This window comes from Phascolarctos cinereus, unplaced genomic scaffold, assembly GCF_003287225.1.
Source record: "Phascolarctos cinereus isolate Bilbo 61053 unplaced genomic scaffold, phaCin_HiC Scaffold_4;HRSCAF=312, whole genome shotgun sequence".
Taxonomy (NCBI): Eukaryota; Metazoa; Chordata; class Mammalia; order Diprotodontia; family Phascolarctidae; genus Phascolarctos; species Phascolarctos cinereus.
The window spans coordinates 319,333,904-319,356,884 of record NW_027555847.1 but is presented as its reverse complement, the minus strand read 5'-3'; the positions used below and the strand labels follow the sequence as shown (position 1 = coordinate 319,356,884).

The 22,981-nt window shown below is 38.6% G+C and overlaps 1 protein-coding gene across 2 annotated transcripts in view; it reads right to left on the bottom strand.

The window, feature by feature from the left end:
* PDE8B (phosphodiesterase 8B) overlaps positions 1-22,981 on the bottom strand; it is a 344,612-nt gene that overhangs the window by 121,037 nt on the left and 200,594 nt on the right. For both annotated transcript variants that reach the window (XM_078153161.1, XM_020998444.2), the window contains exons 3-4: positions 7,574-7,764; positions 2,879-2,938 (exon numbers count right to left, since the gene is read on the bottom strand). In XM_078153161.1, the coding sequence (XP_078009287.1) occupies positions 2,879-2,938; positions 7,574-7,764 (251 nt within the window). The remainder of the gene's footprint in view (positions 1-2,878; positions 2,939-7,573; positions 7,765-22,981) is intronic.

Sequence of the window (22,981 nt, the reverse complement as noted above, 5' to 3'; positions counted from 1 at the left end):
GTTGTCTCAAAGGGGTTACACTACCAGTGAGCAGCTATTTGGAGCTATGCGGTTCTGATTTATCTCTTGCAAATGCCACAGATCCGGAACACCAGGAGTGATCCCTTCACCTCAGTGGGCCTCAGTTTTCTCATTTGTAAAATCAGTGGTTTAGACTAGATTATTTCTAAGGCCTTTTGTAGCTCTAAGGTACGATGGCATGCTGGTATATGCCGCAAGAGGTGAAGGAGGTAGGCCTATTCTCATTCATAGGGTCTGTAGTTAACACTACATGCTGATAAACAGCTGTCTGGGAATCTCTCACCTCCCTTTTCCCCTGCAAACTCTCATGAACATTGGGGCAGCAACTGAAGAGTTTGTATTTTACAGATGGCGCAACCCAAAAGCTAACCATGGAAAAAGGTGACTTGTGAATTTAGGCCCATCAAATGAATACCTTTAGAAGGGAAAGGCAAGAAAGAAAAAAAAAGATTAGAGTTCCTAAGGCAGGAACAGTTTTCAGTAGAGTGTGTCCCTAGACTCAAACTACATTAAAGACCCTGCAAACATCTGCTAATGAAGGCTGGCCTTGCAACCAATGTTTGATGAAGGACAATGCCAGCAGCTACATCTCATCACCAGTCTTGACCCAAGGCGGTAGGGCTGTCTCTATTAAGAGAGAAAGAAAGGATATTACAGAGACATCCTGTTTCAAGGGGGTAAAAAAAACCACCACTAGAATATACCATTGAAAGGAAACTAAATAAAACTGAATAAAGGGATAAAGAGATGAAAATCTAAAAGAACAGTTCCATTGCCTGATATTTTACTCGATATTAAAACTTTATCTGTTACAGGGTACCCAAAAATCTTTGTGAGGCTCAAAATTGAACTAAGACTTTTGGGTCACCCTGTATTTGTAATGGGACCTGTACCTAATTCAAGGCCTAAATGGAAACATTTAATCTTCTTTTTCTGCCTGCAATACAGGAGAGTATTCCTCCCTTGAATAAGACATCAGTCTTGGAAACAACCATTTGCTCAGGACTAGGACTAATTTATGCCAGGCAAGTGAAAAAGAATATATGTTTCATTGGTTTTGTTGCTAAGGTTACTTCTAATGCCAAATCAGTTTCAGGGGAAGGTGGAAGGGATGGGTGGAAATAACCAGTTTAGAAAAGAAGGTGTGTGGACTAGGGAAAGTTTTTGTCTTTACTTTTAAGACATTAACATACTGTCAACAAGATCTCCAGAGGAGAAAATCTGAGAAAAGGATTAGAAAGAAGATACCTTAGGCTGCCACCACTCATTACCACCACCACCACCAAAAAAAAATTTAGGGATTCTATTAACCAACAGTGTTCAAGGGGCCATGAAGGATGGTGGCACAAGAAGAACAACTTTTTATTCATTTCTATAGTAAAAAGCAATGTTGTGTTAAGTTGGGAAGAGAAGCTGTGGGGGAAAGGAATTCAGGGTATAGCAGACAAAGGTATCTTGGTGGAAGGATAATTTTATGACTAGGACTCCACATTCTACCAGTCCAGCTTTGACTAAAATGCCATAAGATCCTGGGATTGTCATGTTGGAAAAAGACCTTAGAGATCATTTAGTCAAACTGTCTCATTTAAGAGATAAGAAAACTAAGGTCTAAAATATCTAAGTGACTTGCCCAAAGTCACAAAGTGAGTAAGTGGGAAAAGCAGAATTCAAATTCAAGTCTTGGGAATCCAAATACAGGGCTTTTTACATGACATCATGCTCTCTCCCCACATGCACATGACAAAGGTCAGTCTTTCCTAGGGCTCTCCACAACACAAGAGGAATCTCACCCATCTTGACCTACCTCTTAGCCTGTAAAGTCCTTGATGGCAGAAGCAGTGACCATCACAATAATATGTTCAGTTTCCAACAGGCCTTGGACCCTCATTGATCCTTTACTTTTATCATAATAACAGCCCATGGCCACAACAGGGAGAAAATAGGATCTCTGTTGTATCAGAACTCTCAGTGACCCCAGTGTCTCTAAACTGATGGGGCTAACTTCAAATGGTGACACATGTGAAGTTCAAATTATCTTTCTTTGTTTAAATAATTGCTTGTAAATCAGTTTACTGGTCACTTAGTAGAGAAAACCCAACTGACTAGGAATGTTTTCCAAACTCCTTTAGTCATCTAGTGGTCTCCCTTCCTTTTCTTTGCAAATCAAGACCTCAGTTCCTTGTTCTAATTCTGCCACTAACTAGCTGTATTACTTTGGGTAAGCCACTTGACCTCTCTGTTCCCGACTTCTTCATTTATAAACCAAAGGGACTGGACATGATGATTGCTGAGGTTCTGCCTCACTCTAATATCCTATGAATCTGTCCCTTCTCCTTGTGTTTCTTGTTTTAAGGGTCTAGGCAGAAGCTAGGCAATCCTCTTTTCTTACCAATGAATACAGAGTATTGTTTTCATGCTACACTTTGTTTCTTCTTAAGTGGAAAAGCCAAGCATTTTCCATTTATTTTTTTAAAAAATAAGAAAGAATAATTTGGAATAAAATTCTCTCCAAAGTTCCTCCCTGGTTTTGTATTCATTCCTAACATATGATGACCCTTCAACTCCCTGGGGTTTTTAAAAAAAAAAAGATCACATAATGGTATCATTAACTACTGCTAAAATCAATTAGACAAGATAAAGGTTTGAAATCTACAAAGCAAAAATTAAAAAAAAGTCCTTCCAGAAATTTGCACAATAAATGACAACCCAAACTCCTAGCTTTCTTAGTAGGCTTGCGCAAAGCCCAAGGAAATCCCTATTGTTTTGCTGGATTTTGAATTGGAGACACATAAAACAAATGTCTCAAAATGAAAAGCAAGTACCTTCCATCTGGGGGAAATAATATAAAAGAACTTACATATGTGAAACAACTGCAAGTATAACCGTGTGTTCTGATGGATTCGTAGCTCGGATTGATCTGAAACGAGAAGATGCAAAGTCCAACAACATTCATTGTCTTTGCTTTGCCAAGCTAGTGCCATATGGCATTTCTTAGCACTTGAAATAGCACAAAGTCATTTAGTCAACAAATGAGTTTCCATACAGGATGGTGTGAAGAGCTGTGGGGAGCAGCAAAGTAAGATGCGCTTGTATCTTGGAGCAAAAACTCACTTTGCTGTTGTTTTTTACTCAATTCAGAGGGACTCAATGCATTTTCCCGGCAATTTTCCAGTAGATCAGAGCTGCCAATTTTCCACTTCAAAACTTGGCAAATTCCATTGCAATTCCATGTTTTCTGGTTCAATTTCCATTTTTGTGGGAAAAAATTGGCAACCCCACAATCCTCCAGTTATTTGTATGTTATTGGGGATTTTATCATGTTGGAGCCTTTTCTTTTTAAGATAGTAGTCCAGAAATATAACTTTAAAATAAAAATTAAGATGTTCTTTAGCCTAGAGATACAAAATGCAGTTCTAATCCTTTTTACAATAAACTCCAAGTACTCATTTCAAAGCTTTTGTTGCAGTGGATTCAGTGAATAACAAAAGCTGCTTGGGATATTTCTGAAATAAAAATCTGCAGATCCCCCCACAAAAAAATCTGCCCTATATAAATAGGGATAAGGACAAGAACTGTACTTGTGATTTCAGTGACTTAGGGATCACAAAGGATCATGAACTTAGATATGGAAGGGACCTTAGAAGTCAATGAGTTTGAATCTCCTCATTTTACAGATGAAGAATCTAAGACTGAAAGAGACTAAGTCCTTGCCCAGGGTCACACAGCTGATATATGTCTGAGGCAGTATTTAAGTTCAGGTCTTCTGGACTACAAGCCAAATGCTCATATGAAGTCTATTCATCTTCCTAGGAGCTAATCTAATATTCTATTTTTCGTCCTTTCTATCTAAGATTACTTTTGTCTGCTTTGTATATGTTTTGCATATAACTACATATGTACATGTTGTCTCCCCTTATAGAACCTAAGCTCTTTGAGGGCAGAGATTATTTTCCTTTTGTCTTACTATCCTTAACACATGCCTAGTACATAGTAAGTATTCAATATATATCTGTTGATTGATTGATTGTGCAGTCTATGAGTTAGTGATTTAGAAGGCTAGATCTTGAATCTAGCCCAGATCTAGTTGTTTCTACCTATTATAATATATTTTGGTTGGTTGCTGTTCTTCATTTTAAAAGACGACTGAAGTGACAACATTACGTTATGGTGGTACAGTACATCTGACAGTAGCTGATCAGAACAATACGAGCTCAGAATGCTCTACCACAGGTTGGGCACAAATAATCCATGTGAATATTTGGAGCTGAGATGGCTCTAAATTTGCACATATCATATTTCTTTTGAGCTGCTGCAATTCTGCTTCACTCAGAGCACAGCATGCCATGCTGGGCAGTGCTGTGCCAGTGTCTCCTATGTCACACAATCAATTGTGGTTACTAGTTGTTTTTGAGAACACTCAGGTGTCTCATCCACTTGCTTTTGGTGACAATTTAATGATGCATACTTCCTAGATCAGAGCTAAGAAAGTCTGATCTATAGGATGAGCTGAACTTCAAGGCTGATCCTGGGTAAAAATTTTTAGTTGGAAAGGTTTGCCTTTGGCTCTTTTGGTTCTCCTCTCTACCTCAGTTGCCATTTTGGTTTCTTCCCTCTCAGGGCTCTACTGTTACCACAAGTAATAAAGTTGGGACAGGGAGCTATTGGAGCAAGAAGGCAGCAGATGGTGATCTCCTCTCTGCCATGCTCTGTTAGCACACAAAAAATTAGCAGAAAAAGAGAAGAGCTCTTGGTTAGTGTTTCTAAAGAATGGTTCTACTGTTGGTATAGATTGTTTTAACATAGAGAGCTGGTAAGATCTCAGGATGGCAGAATGATGTTACTGTAGGGATCTGATGTTACTGTTTAGTTTTCCCTGTATATCTCTGTCAGTATTCTCCTGTACTGTACTGTACTGTAGAGATACTGTGTATCTCTACTGATATTCCCCTGTGTCCTATGCGCAAAGCCAGGCTACAAGCTACCTAAGATCTTGGACACAAAGACTGTCAAAAGGTTTAGTGGTAAGAATATGAGTTGCAGGATCAGTGACAGCTGTAACTTTCACAACTCATATCTTTTTCCTTACTCTCTTAGATAGCCAATTCTGAGAGCCCAGAGACATTTGCTCTCACTGGAAAGCTCCAGATTCCAAATTAAACATTTCTTTTCACTCAGGAAATCTTACCTATACCATATTCCATTTTCTTGGGACCCTGCTCTTGCTTGCAAAGGTTGGGAGTAGGGAGGGTATGCAAGGCATGGGGAGAAGGAGTAGCTGGATAGTCTAAAAATCTCAGTTAGTGCATTGTCCAGTCATGGCTGACTCCTTATGACCAACACCATTTGGGTTTGTTTGTTTGTTTATTTTTGGCGAAGATACTGGAGCGGTTTGCCATTTCCTTCTCCAGCTCATTTTACAGATGAGGAAACTGAGGGAAACAGGGTTAAGTGACTTGCCCAGGGTCACAAAGCTAGTAAGTATCTGAGGCCAGACTTGAACTCATGAAGATGAATCAACCTAATTCCAAGCCCAATATTCTATCCACCATGCCATCAGCTGCCCACTGTGTTAGTAAGTACTAATGGGTAAAGAATGCATTAAATGGAGGACAATACCTTACTCAAATGTATTACTCTAATGGTGGAAATTCTAGGAACCTATCATGGGCCAATGGAGAAGAACTTTGAGGGGGGAAGGGTAGGTAAGGGTCTTGTGTTATCTCTCAACACCATCTAAGAAACTTCTTATTCAACCTCCCTGTGAATCTGACCCTACTTAGGTGTATTTACTTATCTGTCTACGTTGAGCACGTTTAGATATTTCATAGTAATAAGATGAAATCTCTCCTAATGAGAGAATTCATCAGCAAACATTCTAGTGAAACATGCACCCCACTATCTTGCCCATAGCCTAAAGTAAACATTTGAAAATTCTGAGTTTTATAGTTTCTTTCTCTTCCTCAATTCTACTAATATAGACTCATCTTTCTTATACGACAATGTCTTCTTTCCTGACATTCAAGGAACACAAAACCTGTCTGTAAAATAAAGCCCTTGCTCCAATAGTCTGATCACTTCCTATTCATTTTCATGACTGCTGGAATTTTTACCATTTAACTATGGACTGAAGTTAAAAAAAAATACCTTTATAAATCCATGTGATAATGAAGGTAATGAGGATTAGAAAAAATTATTATGTTTAGTTGAAAGTATGTCCATGCTACTTTCTGAAACTTGAAAAAGTTGAGATTGAATTGAATTGAGATTGAAAAGAATTTCACCCAAATAATGTAAAGATACATTCCTAAGTACACAGGATATTGGATTAAGGGAAAAAATTAATCATGTTATTTGAAATATTTTTTCCAGCTTGCTTTATAAAAGGTCCTTATCTGAGAGTCAGGAGGCTCAAACAAAGGAACAAAGAGGCACAATTTTGTAGTGACTTTTCTTCATTTGTGAATTCTTCATTGTGGTACTGAAAGACCCCAACATAATTTTCCTGCCTTTAACTTTACTTGCTTAATTCTGTTAAAATTTCTGGCAGCAGATTTGAGCCCTGAGATAGAGCTGATGCTGGTCTCTGATTTTATTAGTGAATTGTTCACATCTATCTGTCATCTATCCCACTTCCAGATTGAATTATTATTCCTCCTTGGCACCTACTTATAAACATGAATAACTTTTTTTCATCGAGTTCAAAAACTTGTGAAAATAGGAAAGTAGAACCCTCGAGTACCTGGAAGATGAGAAGTAGGACTGGTTTTGCTAATTTAGTAATAAACCTGCTCTATGATGGAACTCATCTATAGCAGGCAAGGAGAAATGGACATTTCTAACTGTTCCAATCTTTTTTTATCTTTATTTTACTTTATTGGTGAGGTAGCAATGAAGACTGAAATATCTAATTTGAATCTTTTTTTTTCAGCCAAAGACAAGGTTTATTAATGATCCACCATATTAGCCAGACTCTTGAGTAATCTGAGAGTCTGTGAAGTATTGGCTAGATTCTAAGAATCAGAGCAGTGGCTAGATTTTAAGAATCTAAGCCTCTAATTTGAATCTTAACCCTACCCAAAGAATAAGAGTATTGTAGATGTTAATACCTTCCCTGAAATGACTCTGTGGAGTCAAAGTACTCTGGGGCAGTAGGGTCAAACTCAGATAGAAATGGGGCCACTACACTGTACATAAGGATCTTTGCATACTGACTTAGAAAACCACATAGAAACATTATCTATGTTCTATTGTATTTTTATTTGTTTTGTAAAATATCTTCTGTTAACATTTAATCTGGTTCAGCTACATTATACTCAGCGTGACAGTCGGTCATGATTTGGAACCTGCCATTTCACCGTTATTGAAATTTTAGAAGTGGACCATAATTATAGCAAAATTGTAAGAGTCACTGTAGGTATTCTAATGGGAATCTCTCATAATACCAACAAACTATTTGGGAATATTTTTGGATGAATCTAACTAAAGTATAAGAAGAATCATATGAAGCTGTTAAGGGCTCACATTCATCAGGTACATGAAACTGACAAATTACCTGCAGACGGCTTCTGCATCAAAGTGTTGGTCTTGTCTGTGGTCGATTACAATGATTTCATGGTGCTTATCTAAAAAGCACTCAATGGCAGATTCTGGAGTTCGGGCAATATTACATCTGTAGCCAGCTCTATCACAGGCCCACCAGAATCCATCACTTTGACTGTCTTCCTTTGCAAAAATCAGCAAAACCTGAAATATAAGGAAAATGTTATTCCCAGAGCAAATGTACAAGATGATTATTCTTAGAGCAGGCTTTAAAAACACAGACTCAAGTATTTTAAAACATTTTTCATAATTAGTTTTGTTTGAGAAGAAATTAAAATGCCAAATTGACAAAAAAACTTTTCTGTGTGCATCTGCTATCATTTTCGTATATTAAACGACATACTTCCAATTCTGCCTCTCATTCTTCATATGCAAAACTATATAAGGAATAGATGTAGTATTGGGATTCCTCACATGTTCAATTCCCAAATGCATCTTATGTGTTAAAAAGGCTAGCCACTGATACAAAATTAAGTAAGTAGATTTAGAAACAAGCTTTGACATTTTCATTGTTCCTTTTTCTGTTTTTATAAAATTTGATATTCAGAAGCCCCAGCAATTTATTTCACACATTAAAACCTCATCACACACAAATCATGTCTTGGTTGTATCTGCTGGGGGTTGGGAGTGAGTGGTGGGCAGAAGAACGATAGGGATAGAAATCAAGGTAAAAAAATATCTTAGCTAATAGTAGGCCATTTATACAGTAAAACCACATTTGAAAAAAAGTCCCCCTCCTCATCAGTTCTGAACTATTTGTATTTCAATATCAGGATGTATGTTTCAAGTAGTTATAAGAACAGAATGCCTGTGGGAGTTGCTTTGAAACTTGCAAAGACTATTATGTAACAAGTTGATACTGAAAAGTTGTATGCTAGTTGACAGATGGGTGGAATAGAGGCAGAGTCTTAAACCTGAGACAAAGTGGGTGGATCTGGGAAATCTTCTAAGCTGGGATTCTGATCATTTGTAGGGATACTGAAGATGAAGTAAGGGGTAGGAAGTGTGAAGACAGTGGAGACAATGCCCACTAACAGAAATGGGAAATGGATTCATGGAGGAACTTTGCACTGATGCCATTCACCAAAGGACAAAAGCAGACAACATGAGTTAGAAGTCAGGATTGGTTGCAGGGAGACATCCAAGCCCCCTACAGTAACTCAGATAGGCAAAAGACAGAAAGGAACATCCTGTAGGTATTAACGTAAGCTCTTTGATGGCAGAGACTGTCTCACTTTGGTATTTTTATCCCCAGAGTTTGGCAAAGTGCATGGCACATGGTTGGTACTTAATGTTTGTTAATTGCCTGTTATTAAGGGAAGGTACAAGGCCTATATTTGGAGCAAGGTGGTAGGAGATCACAGACACAACAGGATTTTTTCAAAGTCCTCTGGCTTTAAGGATATCAGGTCACTGTAAGGCATTAATAAACTTTAAACCTTAAGCTGCTAACATTAAGCTGCGTGCAGTTTGTTACAGGGCTTAGGATACACACCAGTGGCATCCTGAACCTTCCTCTGGTTTCCTAAACCAAGGTTTCCCAGTGGTCATGAGCATAGTCTTAAAGGTTCAGATTCATTCACTCAAAGCAGTCACTGTGCAAACCACCTGATCCCGATTTAGCTGGCAAATGGGCAAGAAAACACTCTTTTTATGCAAGAGAAAACAGATGAAGAAGGCTATTGCCTTCTTCTTCCAAGACACTCTGACCGTGACAAAATCTGAAAATATTGGATGCAAAGGTTCTGGAGAATGAGAATAATTTACAGATAAAATAAAAATCAACAAAACTTCAGCTACACACATAGTTTTCATAATGGGGTTTGAGAACTGACCAGCATTCTGGGATTCATAGCGCAGGACTGCACTATGATTTCTCAAGAGATGGGAGGGAAGGAAGGGAGAGGGAGATAACTTGGAACTCAAAATTTAAAAAGTGAAAGTTAAAAATTTTTTACATGTAATTGAGGAAAAGAAAAGAAAAAATGAAAAAAGGAATGAGAAGTCATGTTTCACTCTTATCTTCAACAGATTAGAAATAAACTCTATATCTGGACTGAAGCTAACCCACAGTCATCCTCTCCTGTGGTTCAGACAGTTCCAAAATCCCACCTCCTCCCCTCTCATTATCTCATTCTATCTACTACTCCCTAATGTACGTTACCTCTATTGATTGTTTATAACATATATTTTATTTTTTTGAGGGAGGTGGGCAGGAACTGACCTACAATTTCATTAAAATAGGGAACTCCCAGGTAAGGAAACTCCATCTCCCAATGCAGACAGGCACCTGCTCTGTAAATTCTAATCGCAGTGAGTTACCTGGGGAACTTGACAGTGACTTGCCCAGGGTCACACTGCTAGTATGTGTCAAAAGAAGGTCTTGAACCCAGGGCTTTCTTGACTTCAAGGCTGGCTCTCTGCCTACTATATCAGGCTTCCTCTTTAGGCTGCAACATGTACTATTCTATCAAGCTGTTGTTTCATTCATTAAGATTTACTAAAAATTCTTGGCTGCAACATCCTTATACTTGCTTGGCATATTCTGTCTGCCCCAGGTGGTGAGCTCTATAAATTAAGTACCAACTTCTATACTTAGAAATGCATCATATATTCACTATATTAGACTTAGGTACTTTAAACATTTTTATAGAAAAGAGAACTAAGGCATGGAAAGGGTAAGGAAGTTGAGGCAGCTTGATGGAGTGGGTAGGACCCTAGACTTGGAGTCAGGAAGATTTCAGTTCAGATTCCACTTCAGATGCCAACTAGCAGTGCAACTCTGGGAAAGTCACAAAAATCTCTCTGTACCTCAGTTTCCTCATCTGTAAAATAAGAGGGCTGACTGGAAAGACTTAAATGAACTGATGCTTAGTGAAGTGAGCAGAACCAGGAGAACAATGTACACAGTAACAGCAATATTGTACAATGACCTACTTTGACAGACTTAGCTCTCCTCAGCAATACAATGATCTAAGACAATTCCAAAAGATTCATGATGGAAAATGCTACACACATCCAGAAAAAGAACTATGGAGTCTGATTGCAGATTGAAGCATACTACTTTCTCTTTTTTGTTCTTTTTGTTTTTTCTTTCTCATGGCTTTTCCTCTTCTTCTGATTCTTCTTTCACAACATGACCAATGTGGAAATATGTTTAATATGATTGTACATGCACAGTCTATATCAGACTGCATGTCATATTGGGGAGGGGTAGGAATTTGGAACTCAAAATCTTATAAAAATTAATACTGAAAACTAAAACTAAATGAATGAAGAAATAAATAAATTAATTAATATTGAGAGGGTTGAACTCTATGGTCTCCCAGATCCATGTGAGGCTAAATTTGTGATCCCATGAGCCTATGTCCAAAACCAGCAAGTTAGAGAGTTAGGCTACACCAAGGGTAGGGAACCTGTGGCCTCAAGGCCATGTGGGGCCCTCTAGGTCCTCAAGTGAGGCCCTTTGACAGAAGCCAAACTTCACAGAACAAATTGAAGTTTAGCTTCAGTCAAAGGGTTGCACTTGAGGACCTAGAGGGCCCCATGTGGCCTCGAGGCCTCAGGTTCCCCATCCCTGGACCAGACCCCTGGTCTCTTACTTCTCAACCTAGTACAGATGCTTGTCTTTCACTCTACCTCAGGCAGAAAACTGTCAGGAACCCCATCATGCCCCAGAGAAATATTCCCGAGGATACAGAAACAGAAATGCTCAGCTGGGAATTACATAGTGGCTTTAGACTGTGTCATAGTGGATAGTGGTTGAGATCTAGCCTATGGACCAGAAAGACCTGGGTTTTAGTCCTGTCTCTGACACATACCAACTGTGTGATACACCCTAGACAAGTCACTTACCCTCTTGATGTTTTAGGCAACTGTGTAAGACTGTGAGCTGTGGAAAAAGTTTCCATCTGCAGTGGGAGTTTCCTCACTTGGGATTTTTATGCGAAGGAAATCATAGATCCAGTTCCTATTCCCTATCTACCTGTAAACGTAAAGCAATCTAGATAATTTGAAATTAGGAGACACCATTTTGGATAATTTCTCAACTAGGAAAATTAGAAGGACGGAAGAAAGGAAAGAAGGAAACAAGCATTTATTAAACACCTACTATATACCAGACACTGTGCTAAGTGCTTTACAAATATTAACTCATTTGATACTCACAACAACTCTGGGTGGTAAGTCCCATTATTATCCTTATTTTATAAATGAGGAAACTGAAGCAAACTATAACCTTTAATTGCTTACTTGTTATATGGCTTAAAATTTTACCCCAATAACACAGCCTGGTGGCCATGAGCCGGCCTCAACTACTGAGGGATCAGGGTAAAGAATATCACACAAAGAATGAACCTCTCTTCCCTACTGTTTGCCTGTATTTAAATGGTCATCATTTTTGACTGTGTCAGAGGAGGCAAGTGATAAAAAGGGGCCTGACTGCAAATGAATACCTTTAAAGAAATGAAAAGAAAGAGTTTGCAGATGCCAAGTATTCAAACAATTAGGAAGGTGGCCACAATGCCAAATCGGATTAAATGTTTTTTCAATGAGAAAAGTCAACAGTCTGCTACTCTCTGTAGCCATGGTATTACCACAAGAAATTTAACACACAGGGCCAAGTAGTAAAACAAGGTGATACCACTTTTGTCCTGCCTAAGACAAGATGAATTGTTGAACTTCAAACAATAATTTCAATGATTAATGGTTCCATGGCATCATTGAAACCTACTATTCGTCTAATCCATGCTAACCTATTCAGAGAGTCACATTCAGTTTTATATTGATAACTGTAACAAATAATAATGCTCTCATTTGCCTTACAAAGTCTCTTTTAAATACAGTTGGACTCCACTTTAAGGAAACAAAAGAAAAATATGAATCTACGAAGTAGATGAATTAAAGAGTAAATTATTTACATTATAAATAATTCACCAAAATGATTCTTTAGGTAACATTTATAGGGGTTTTTTTAAATGTCCATTTTACAAAAATGGTAAATACAACTGTCCAAAATTATATGAATATACAACATATACATCTCTATATATATATATACCTATACATATGGGGGGGGGGAGAAAGAGAGACAGAGACAGAGAAAGAAAGTAGTATGTCCTAGTAGACAGAGACCCAGTCTCAGGGTATAACAGATACAAACAGTGTGGCCTGGGCTGCTCATTTAATCTTTCAATGCTTTGCCAAACCTGTCTAAGATTTTTAGTGGTAGAACAATTGCTGACCTGCATTATCAGAGAGAGTTTTTCCCCATCAGAAATTCCCTTTGCCATTGAAATCATAGGTCTGGGGAAAATGGCTTTGAATCATGGAAGACTATAGTCTCCAAAATGCTGAAAATGAGTGTCACATTGAAGATGAGAGATTTATGGTGGGTAAGAGCAGGTTGTAACACATAACAAATAAAGAATGATGAAGAACCAAATTAAAGAATGTCATCAAAGAAATATGTGATTAAAAAAAAAAAGACGGTTTGCTCACAGATGAAAGCAATGAGTAACCAATGAGCTTCACTGGTATCCTCCTAAGTCAAAAGAAAATAAGGAAAGCCCCTAGCACCATGGGTGGGTCCCATGGACAGATCTGGATGGGTTGAAATTTGAATCACTAGAGGAAATACACAAACTGATGAAATCAGTGGATTCATTTGAGTGTATGATTTTGTATGTATATGTGTGTATAATGTATGATACATTTATTCATTAACTCTGGGTGTCTCTCAATATGCTCTCCTGAGCCCTCTCTTTTCTCTCCGTAGCCTCTCATTTAGTGAACTCATCATTTCCCACGAGTTCAATTATCATGTCTATGAATATGACTTCCATATCTATATATCCTTCAGCCCTAGGCTTTCTTGAGGTCTAGTCCTACATCAATACCTGTCTACTGGACATTTCAAATCCAACATGTAAAATAGAATTCATCATCTTTCTCTTTAAACTTACTCTCTTCCAAACTTCCCTATATCTGTTGAGGACACCACCATCCTCCCACTCACCTTGGCTCTTGGTATTATCCTTGACATCTCACTTTCACTCACCTAACAGATCAAATCTGTTGCCAAATCTTATCACTTCTGCCTTCACAACATTTCTTGTGTCTGTTCCTTGCTTTGTACTCACACAGCCACCACCCTAGGGTAAGAGTTCATTACCTCTAGCCTAGACTATTGGAGGAAACTGAGTCAAGCAGAGGTAAAGTGATTTGCTCAGAATCACACAGCTAATAAATGTCTACAAGTTACTGCTGTAAACAATTGTTTCCCGATTAGTCTCCCTGCTTCAAGCATCTCCACACTTCAATCCACCCTCCACACAGCTGCCAAAGTGATTTTTTCTAAAGCACAGGTCTAACCACACAACTCAATAAACCCCAGTGGCTCCCTATCTCCCTACCACCTTGAAGATCAAATATAAACTCCTTTATTTGTATTTAAAGCTCTTCACAGCCTGGTCCCACCCTACCTTTTCAGTTATATACATACATACATATATCTATATATCTATATATCTATCTATATAGATATACAGATATATAGATATATACATATATATATACATACATACATTATATATATATATATATCTTCTCTAAAACACTCTGTGGTCCAGTTCCATTGGCCTTCTCACTGTTGTTCACACAAGACTTTTTACTTTTGTGCCAGCTGTCCCATATGCCTTTTCACTTCTGCCTCTTGGGATCTTTGGTTTCCTTCAAGACTCACTTCAAGTGTTATCATTCAGAAAAAGTTCCTCCTGTTGACAGTACCTTCCTTTCCAAGGTTACCTTTGCATTTGCATATGCCTGTATATATAGGGACAGGTGTGATATTATTGGTACAATGAAATATCAGATGAGGAGACTCCCTTTGCCAATGCAGGTTGACACCATCTCTGCAACTTGTAGTGGTAGAAAGTTGCTTAGAGTACTGACAGATTAAGTGATTTCCCCAGGGTCATACACTGCCAGTATATATCAAAGATGGCACATATTCTGTATACATACATATTTTCTTTTGTTAGAATATAAGGTCCTATGGTGCAGTAGATAAAGGCACTGGGCTTGGAATGAGGAAGACTCATATTCATGAGTTCAAAGCTGGCCTTAGACACTTAATAGCTGTATGAACCTGGGTAAATCACTTAACCCTGTTTGCCTCATTTTCCTCATTTGTAAAATGAGTTGGAGAAGAAATAGCAAACCACTCCAGTATCTTTGCTAAGAAAACTTCAAATGGGGTCATGGAGAGTCAGACACGACTGAAAGAACTGAATAACAAGGTCCCTTGAGTGAAGAGACTGTTTTCCTTTTGCCTGTCTCCTTCATGCCTGGTGCAATGCCTGAGAAATAACAGGTGATTAATAAATGCTTATTGATTGATGATATCCTATTTATCTTTTAAAATCCACTCATATGCCATCTCTTCCATAAAGCCGACATTGAATCTCCATTCCTTCCTTCAATCTGAAAGTTATAGCTCCCTTAATCTAACCATATAGCACCTTAACTTCATTGTGTGCTATCTTAAATCTCAATATATAGTTATATACAGTATGTTACATTTAACTTAGTTATAATTATAATGTACATGTCTCATCTTCCCCAATTCCTCAAAGTTCCTCAAAGGTAGGGATTTTCCCTTATTTATTTGTCTTTCTTGTTTAATACCTGTTACAAATTAAATATAAAGGTTCTCAGGGGTCTATGAAAAAAAGGTCCTTTTCTGTTGTGGAATAATTATTTTTAAATGAATCTGAGATATTAAGAATAGGAGGATTAGTCTTGGTTTCATGACATTTATTTGTTTACCCAGTGCCTTATTAACCACACTGCTATGAATGCCTTTTTGAAAAATAGACTGAGGGGCAGCTAGATGGCACAGTGGATAGAGCACCGGCTCTGGAGTCAGGAGGACCTGAGTTCGGAGTCAGGAGGACCTGAGTTCAAATCTGGCCTCAGACATATGATACTCACTAGCTGTGTGACCCTGGGCAAGTCACTTAACTCCACTGACTCACCAAAACAAAAAATGGACTGAGTTGGAACTGAACAGGGAAAAAGTCCAGTCCTTGCTCCCTGTTTGCTATATAGCATATTGCTAAACACAAAATGCCAAAGGGATTTTTCAGGGACTTGACAAGTAACATAAGCAAAATATACTGTGTGCTTTGTTTGAGAAAAATGTCTCATTAAGGAGAAAGATAAAAGTCTACACCAAGAGTAACTCACAGAATAAGGATGCTTTATTTGGTCTACCTCAATGTTAATGAAAGAGCAACTATAAGGGAAAAAAAAAGAAAAAATATATATAGACGGTCTAGAGTGGAGTCTGAAGCAGGAGAAGGCATTTTCTTACCCAAACAGAGCCAAACTTCAACAGGAGTTTGGCTTTGGTTCAAGGAAAGTGCAAAAGTATACATAAGCACAAGGCTGTTATCCTAGAACTACAAAGCCTCTCAGTAAGTCATCTGGTCCATCCTCTTGCTTCTTGTCAAATCTTTGTTCAAACCTTCTTAGAGGCTTCTAATTTTAACCTTTTTTTTCTTGAAAGCAATGCCATCTTAATTATTTCTTGGGGATGAGACAGAAGTATTGAATATAAAGCAAGGTCTACAAATTTCTTGAAATCGTGGCACTTAATCAAGTATGGGAATAATTAATAAATAAGCATTTATTAACTACTTATCATGTTCCAGACACTGTGTTAAAATCGAGGGATACAGAAAACAAAACAAAAAGAAAAGAAAAGAAAAGAAAAAACTAATTCCTGCCTTCAAGGAGCATACATTTCACACATATACACAAATCAGTACATATAAGAGAAACACAAAGTAGATACAAGGCAGCCTTAGAGCGGAAAGCCACAGCAGCCCTGATCCAACTTTCCGTCAGCATCATCAAGGGTATTTATTTAACACTTCAAGGATGCATGCTGGATAAACTTCTCAGAATCATTCACTCTTCAACATCATTGTTCCCCAAGAGCGGAAGCTGCAGCGGCCTGGGGGTGAAGCTATCTTCTTTCTCTGCAGTCATCTCAGGTTGTTGTTGCTGTTTTTTGTTGCTCGGTTGTGTTTTTTTCAGTTATATCTGACTCTTTGTGACCCCATTCGGGGTTTTCTTGGCAGAGATACTGGAGTGGTTTGCCACTTCCTTCTCCAGCTTATTTTACAGGTGAGGAAACTGAGGACAACAGGGTTAAGTGACTTGCCCAGGGTCACACAGCTACTAAGTGTCTGAGGACACATTTGAACTCAGGAAGAGGAGTCTTCCTGATTCCAGACCCAGCACTCTATTCACTGTGCTACTAGCTGCCCCTATCCCACATTAAAAACCTTTTAAAAAATTCTAGCTCATATGGGAAACAATGAAAAGAGAAATCTAATCTATTCCATTGCATGTCCATTCTTCGAGCCGAAAGAGCAGGAGAGCTGAGGAGAAAGGGCATATTATGGCACCATGGGACAAGCAATGGCTCTGGGGTCAGAGGATGGAGGCTGAAACCCTACCTCTGCTACCAACTACCCATGTGACCTTGGACAAGCCATGAAAACCTCCCTGGGCCTCAGTTTGCTCATCTGTAAAATGATGATATTAGACGAGATGACCTCTGGACATCCTTTCCAGCTCTTCAACTATGATCCCATGTATGGTGACCTATTTAACTAAAACATATTGAGCATAGCATCTACTTGGGTGAATTTTTGTAGAATGTCTATGGGCAATGACAAACTAGGTTGTGACCAAGAGGTCAATGAGAATGTTGAGAATGCTGGATACTATTCCTCTGAGGCAGTGGGATAAGAAACAGAGCAAGAAAAGTAAGACTGTCCACCCCAGAGTTAAGGGGGGGGGGAACGGGGACTGGAGCAGGACAAGCAGATCATCGCTTTCCAAATCTTCTTCCCTTTCTCTCATGAGAACCAGACATGATGGACAGCAATTGGATGCATTCTGACATCAATACCTCATAATGGTGGACTGCTTCTTTGTTAAGGTGCTTGTAATCTTTTAACAATTGTATTGAGAAACCGTTGAAAAATTTAATATCTTCCAGAGAAGAGCTATATTTTTGTCTCTGATGTCTGTCAAAATACAAAAAGTCTTCTATCTTTCATGAAAGAGATGAAAACAAGTCTGATTTTTCTTGAAATTAAACAAGCCTTAATCCAAAAAACTCATTTTCATTTTTTTAGGATTGAGTAACTAAGGATAAGTCTATAACTGTAACAAATAGGTTATCTTCATCATTATAATAATATATTAAAACATCTAATTAAGTGTGGCATGATGCTAGGTGCCATACAAAGACATGGACTCCAGGGATTTAAAATCTAAGATGCACTGATGAAGATACACAGACATAAGGTGTATATATAAACATTTATATCTGCATAACGGTCACACACCAGAACAATTTAGGTTTTTTGTTTAAAAAAGTTAAATGGGAATGGGGAAAAGGAAATGTCAGACCTGCACTTTAGACCTAGTTCAGTGATCCTGTAGCAAATGATCTCTCTGGCTCTTACCTTCTCTATCTAGAAAAGAGTTAGTACATTCGTCCGCTTCAGATTGTATCTAAGGTCTGTTCCAATCCCAATGGGCAGCTAGGTGGCACAGTGGATAGAACACCTGGGGCCTGAAGTCATGACGACTCACCTTCATGAGTTCAAATCTGGCCTTAGACACTTACTACCTGTGTGACCCTGAGCAAGTCACTTAACCCTATTTATCTCAGTTTTCTCATGTGTAAAATGAGATGGAGAAGGAAATGGCAAAGCACTCCAGTATCTTTGCCAAGAAAACCCCAAATAGGGTCACAAAGAGTCAGACATGACTGAATAACAACAACTGTTCTAATTCTTAAGATCGAAGACTCATAGATTTTCAGTTGGAAGGGATCTTAGAGGTCATGCGATTCAACCTATTCATTTTGCAGATGAAGAAACTGAGGCCTAGAGAGGGTGTAACTTGCCCCTTGTCGTACTCTGGGAGAACTAAGAATTAAACCCAGGTCCTCTGACTCCAGATTCAGTAATTTTTTCCCTGTACTACACTAGAAACTTCTTGTGCCAAGAAGAGAAGACAAAATTGTCCGTAGCAGTGAGGACAGATTGGAAAAAGGGAGGGTGATACTAGAGGCAGGAAGTCCAGTGGGGCATTTTATCATCTCCCTGACTCAGCTGGTATCTCCATCATTCAGTTATTTCACTTAATTGGGTGAAATTCAGCTCCTTAATGAATCCAGATGATCTCAGATATGTAGGATAAGCTACAAAGATAGGAGGGGGGAGTCTAGGGACACGTGCACTAGGGGTGCTTCAGTTTGGATGGCAAGTATTAAATTTATCTTGCCCAGAAGAAGCCCACAATATAGACACATACAGCTGCTTTCAACTCCTGATGAGAAACTGAGTATGAGGGCATCACTTCTCTGATTTGCCCCCAAAGTAAATGCAGCTTAGACCTGGGCTAAGGGAAACCTGAAAGTTGAGGTATGTGGACACAGATGCATAGCCTTGCAATCTTTTCCCATATTGAATCTTCTGTCCAACCTGGGAAGTTTTATTATCACATTGAATAATACGAGCTAAATAAAGAGAGATGAAACTAGATAGCACTTCTTCACACGATTTTAATAGATCATTCCATTACTGTTACTGTTGCTGCATGGGGATGTGTGTTGTAGTCTATTAAGGAGAGGACCAAATTTCCCCTGGTAACTTTAGAAGCAGATTTTCTAGAGCAACTGGATTTTGGAGTGGATTTTACTTATAAACACCTCTTATGACTAAGCATGGCTTTAAAAACCCTGAGAACTACTGATGGATAGACCTAATTACAGATACACACTTGGCATGCCAGAGAAGTAACTAGGAAATCTCTTCTGAGGAAAAAGCAGATATGATATAGTGAGTGATATGATATAATGATATATGATATAATGATATATGATATAATAAGTGATAAGTCACTTCTCCAAGTGACTTCTTTCCTAACTAACTCTAGGCTACCTCGACTGCATTGGGAGGTGGGAGTGGGAAAGAGACAGGAAGGAGGAGAGTGAGGGGGGAAAGCATTGGAATCCAGTGTGGAATGAGGTCAAGCACTGAAGAAACTTCGATTTAAATTCCCTTTAATTTTCCTTCCTTGGGGGGAGTTCCAACTCCACCACAATCCACCACTCACAGAAGGCTCTTCTTTGGCAAGTGAAAGCCAGAACAGGAGGGGAGAAATGCTTCTGATATTTGAGGCCCACTATTAGGGGTGATCCATGCTCATAAGTGAAAGAGAGGGCCTTGGGCTCCAGTTGTATTGGTACTAGGAACTTCCGATGAAGAGTTCCCAAGTTAGAAGACCTGAGATTCCCCTGGGAGAGGGGGAGATAGCAAAAGGCTTCAGCTGTTATGCTCTAGAGAAGTCCACCTGCACTGGGTCCCACAATTTTGCAACCTATTTAAGCAATACGCCCAAAACTCTTTACCCAACTCTATTTGAGATGAAATTTAATTAAGATGCTGCCCCATAATTTCTACCCACACTACTTTTCCCCTCCTATGCCCTACCTACCCCACACTTATTTTTAGGCTTTGAAACAGGAATGAAGGATGACAGCACAGTCTTCCCACTTGAAAACAAGCTTCCATTTGTTTTTAGAGTAGGAGGCAGCATGAGGATATTCTGTTATACCAGCATTTGATAATAGATTTAGGTATCATTCTTAATGCCAGCTAGCTGAATGTATGGCATTAAGCAAAGAAGCAAGAACATGCTGCATAAGAATGGAGCATATATCTATTGGGGATAAGCAAAGTATGGCACATGATTGTGATAGAATGTTATTGTGCCATTTTCAGTCATGTTAGAATTTTTGTGACCTCATTTGGGGTTTTCTTGGCAAAAATACTAGAGTGGTTGCCATTTCCTTCTCCCGCTCATTTTACAGAAGAAGAAACTGAGGCAAACAGGGTTAAATGACTTGCCCAGCATCACACAGCTAGTAAAATATCAGAGGCTGGATTTGAACTCATGAAGATGAGTCTTCCTGACTCCAGGCCCAGCACTCTAACCCCCTGTGCCACCTAGCTGTGCATTATTGTGCCATATGCAATGGTAAATATGAAGAATTCAGAGGAGCTGAGAAGACCTAAATGAACTGAAGTGAAATAAACAGAACCAGGAAGACAACATACACAATGACAACAACAATGTAAATTGAAAGAAAATAATACATCAGACTGAAAACTGTAATTAGAATGATCGTGTTTGGTAAAAGAAAAGAGACTATGAGAGTGGAACATTGACAGACTCTATTGAAGTCTTGTTTAGTTTTGGTGAATTTGTTTCTACTTTATTTCTTGTTACAAAGTATGGCTTACTGGGTAGGGGAGAGGAAGAGCTATATTAGGAAATGAAGATTAAAAAAAATAAACCCATAGGGGACAAACAAATGAGTTTTCTTAGAACTGAGCATTTCCTTTGGAAGGTCAATTTTGAAGCTTTGGGAGAAACTTCATGGTGCTAGTGGGTCATAAACAAAAGAAAATAATTTGTTCTTTAAAAGGAAAGAAAGAGCCAACTTCATTGTGGTTCTTTTGGTTGTCAGGGCTGAGCGAGTCTGACACTAATTACTGTATGAGCATGGGTAAGTCACTCAGCCTCTCTGAAGCTTGTTTTCCTCATCTGTAAAATAAGGAGGTTTGGATTGCATGGCTTCCACAGTACCTCCCAGCTATGAACTTCTATTAGTCTGTGATTCCAGAATGCTCATTAGTGAAATCCCCTTACAACTATGAGATGAGGCATCTGGAATTTTCGAAGATAAGTTACTCTATCTGATGACAGATTTCGTAGATGTGTTTAGTGGGCATCTTTTTTGAAGTGCTAGGTTTAGAATCCATGATGGTGGTACTATGATTGACCATCAGTGCGACAGTAAATATCGTAGGCAGGCGATGGATTTTACCTGAGTCACTTACATATAAATATGACAAAGAGAAGCAAGATTAAGGCTATGCAAAATTCTTCTCTTGGGGATAAAATGCACATATCCGAACATCATTAGTGCCATGATCTTACCAGCTTTTTGTTGTTGTTGTCGTCCAGTCACTTCAGTTGTATCCAGCTCTTCACGATCCCATTTGTAGTTTTCGTGGCAAAGATAGTGGAGTGGTTTGTCATTTCCTTCTTCAGCTCATTTTACAGATGAGGAAACCAAGGCAAACAGGCTTAAGTGACTTGCCCAGGGTCACACACCTAGTAAGTGCCTAAGGCCAGATCTGAACTCAGATCTTCCGTGCCTAAGGCCAGATTTGAGCTCAGATCTTCCAGACTCCAGGCCAGCACTCTATCCACTGTACCACCTAGCTGCCCCTATTCTTACCAGCTTAACTACCTAGTTACCTTATCCTCCAAAGTCATGATTTTTTGTCATGGATTCATTTGCTTTACTTTCTCCCTAGGGATTTCTGTTTCTGTAGAGTATGGCCTTCTTAAGACTGAAAGGTTTTTTTTTTTTAATTGATGTGTACCAAAAAGGACCCTTGTAATATCTGTATAACATTCATCACCGAGTCAATGGCATTGATCATCTGACTTTTCAGTTTGTCCACTATTCAACCAATCAATAGTTTTTAAGCGTATACTACGTGGTAGGCCCTAGAGACAGTCATACAAAGAATAAAACAACCCACACCCTCAAAGATTTTACATTTCTTTAAATGTCTCAAACGCATATACCACAGTATTTCTGCAGTTTGCTCCCATTAAGAATAACGGTTCCCAGACAGGTAGTAGTTCTCATTAACAGGGAGTTTCCTAGCAATTCAGGCTAAATATGTAGACTGTCACCTCCTATTTATCTAGATTGAGCATTTGTAATCTTTTTTTGTATCACGAGCCCCTCCAAGGAAGCCCATTTCTCAGAATATTATTTGTTGTCTACATTCATAATGGAAGGAAATGCTAGATTCTAATTTGAGGTTAGTAAAAATAAAGATGTATATTTTTTCCTCTCCAAGTTTACAGACCTCCCTAAGATCCATCCAGGGCCCATATACCCTAGGCTAAGAACTTCTCTGATGCTCCTTGGACTTCAGAGAACAGTGCTCTGGAGGTTTCCTTTTCCTTTTTTGAGGATGAGGGGTTAAGAATGGAAATCACCCTGAAAGGGGTCCCCCCACTTCCAAGGACAAAAGAGGAGAGATCAGTGATTAAGTGAATATTATAATTGATAGAGATGAATAATTTTAAAGAATTTGAACATAATTAAATTTAGTTAACAGTTAAATAATACTAAAGATATTTTCATCATCCTTTGATACAAATACCAGTATCTTCAGTG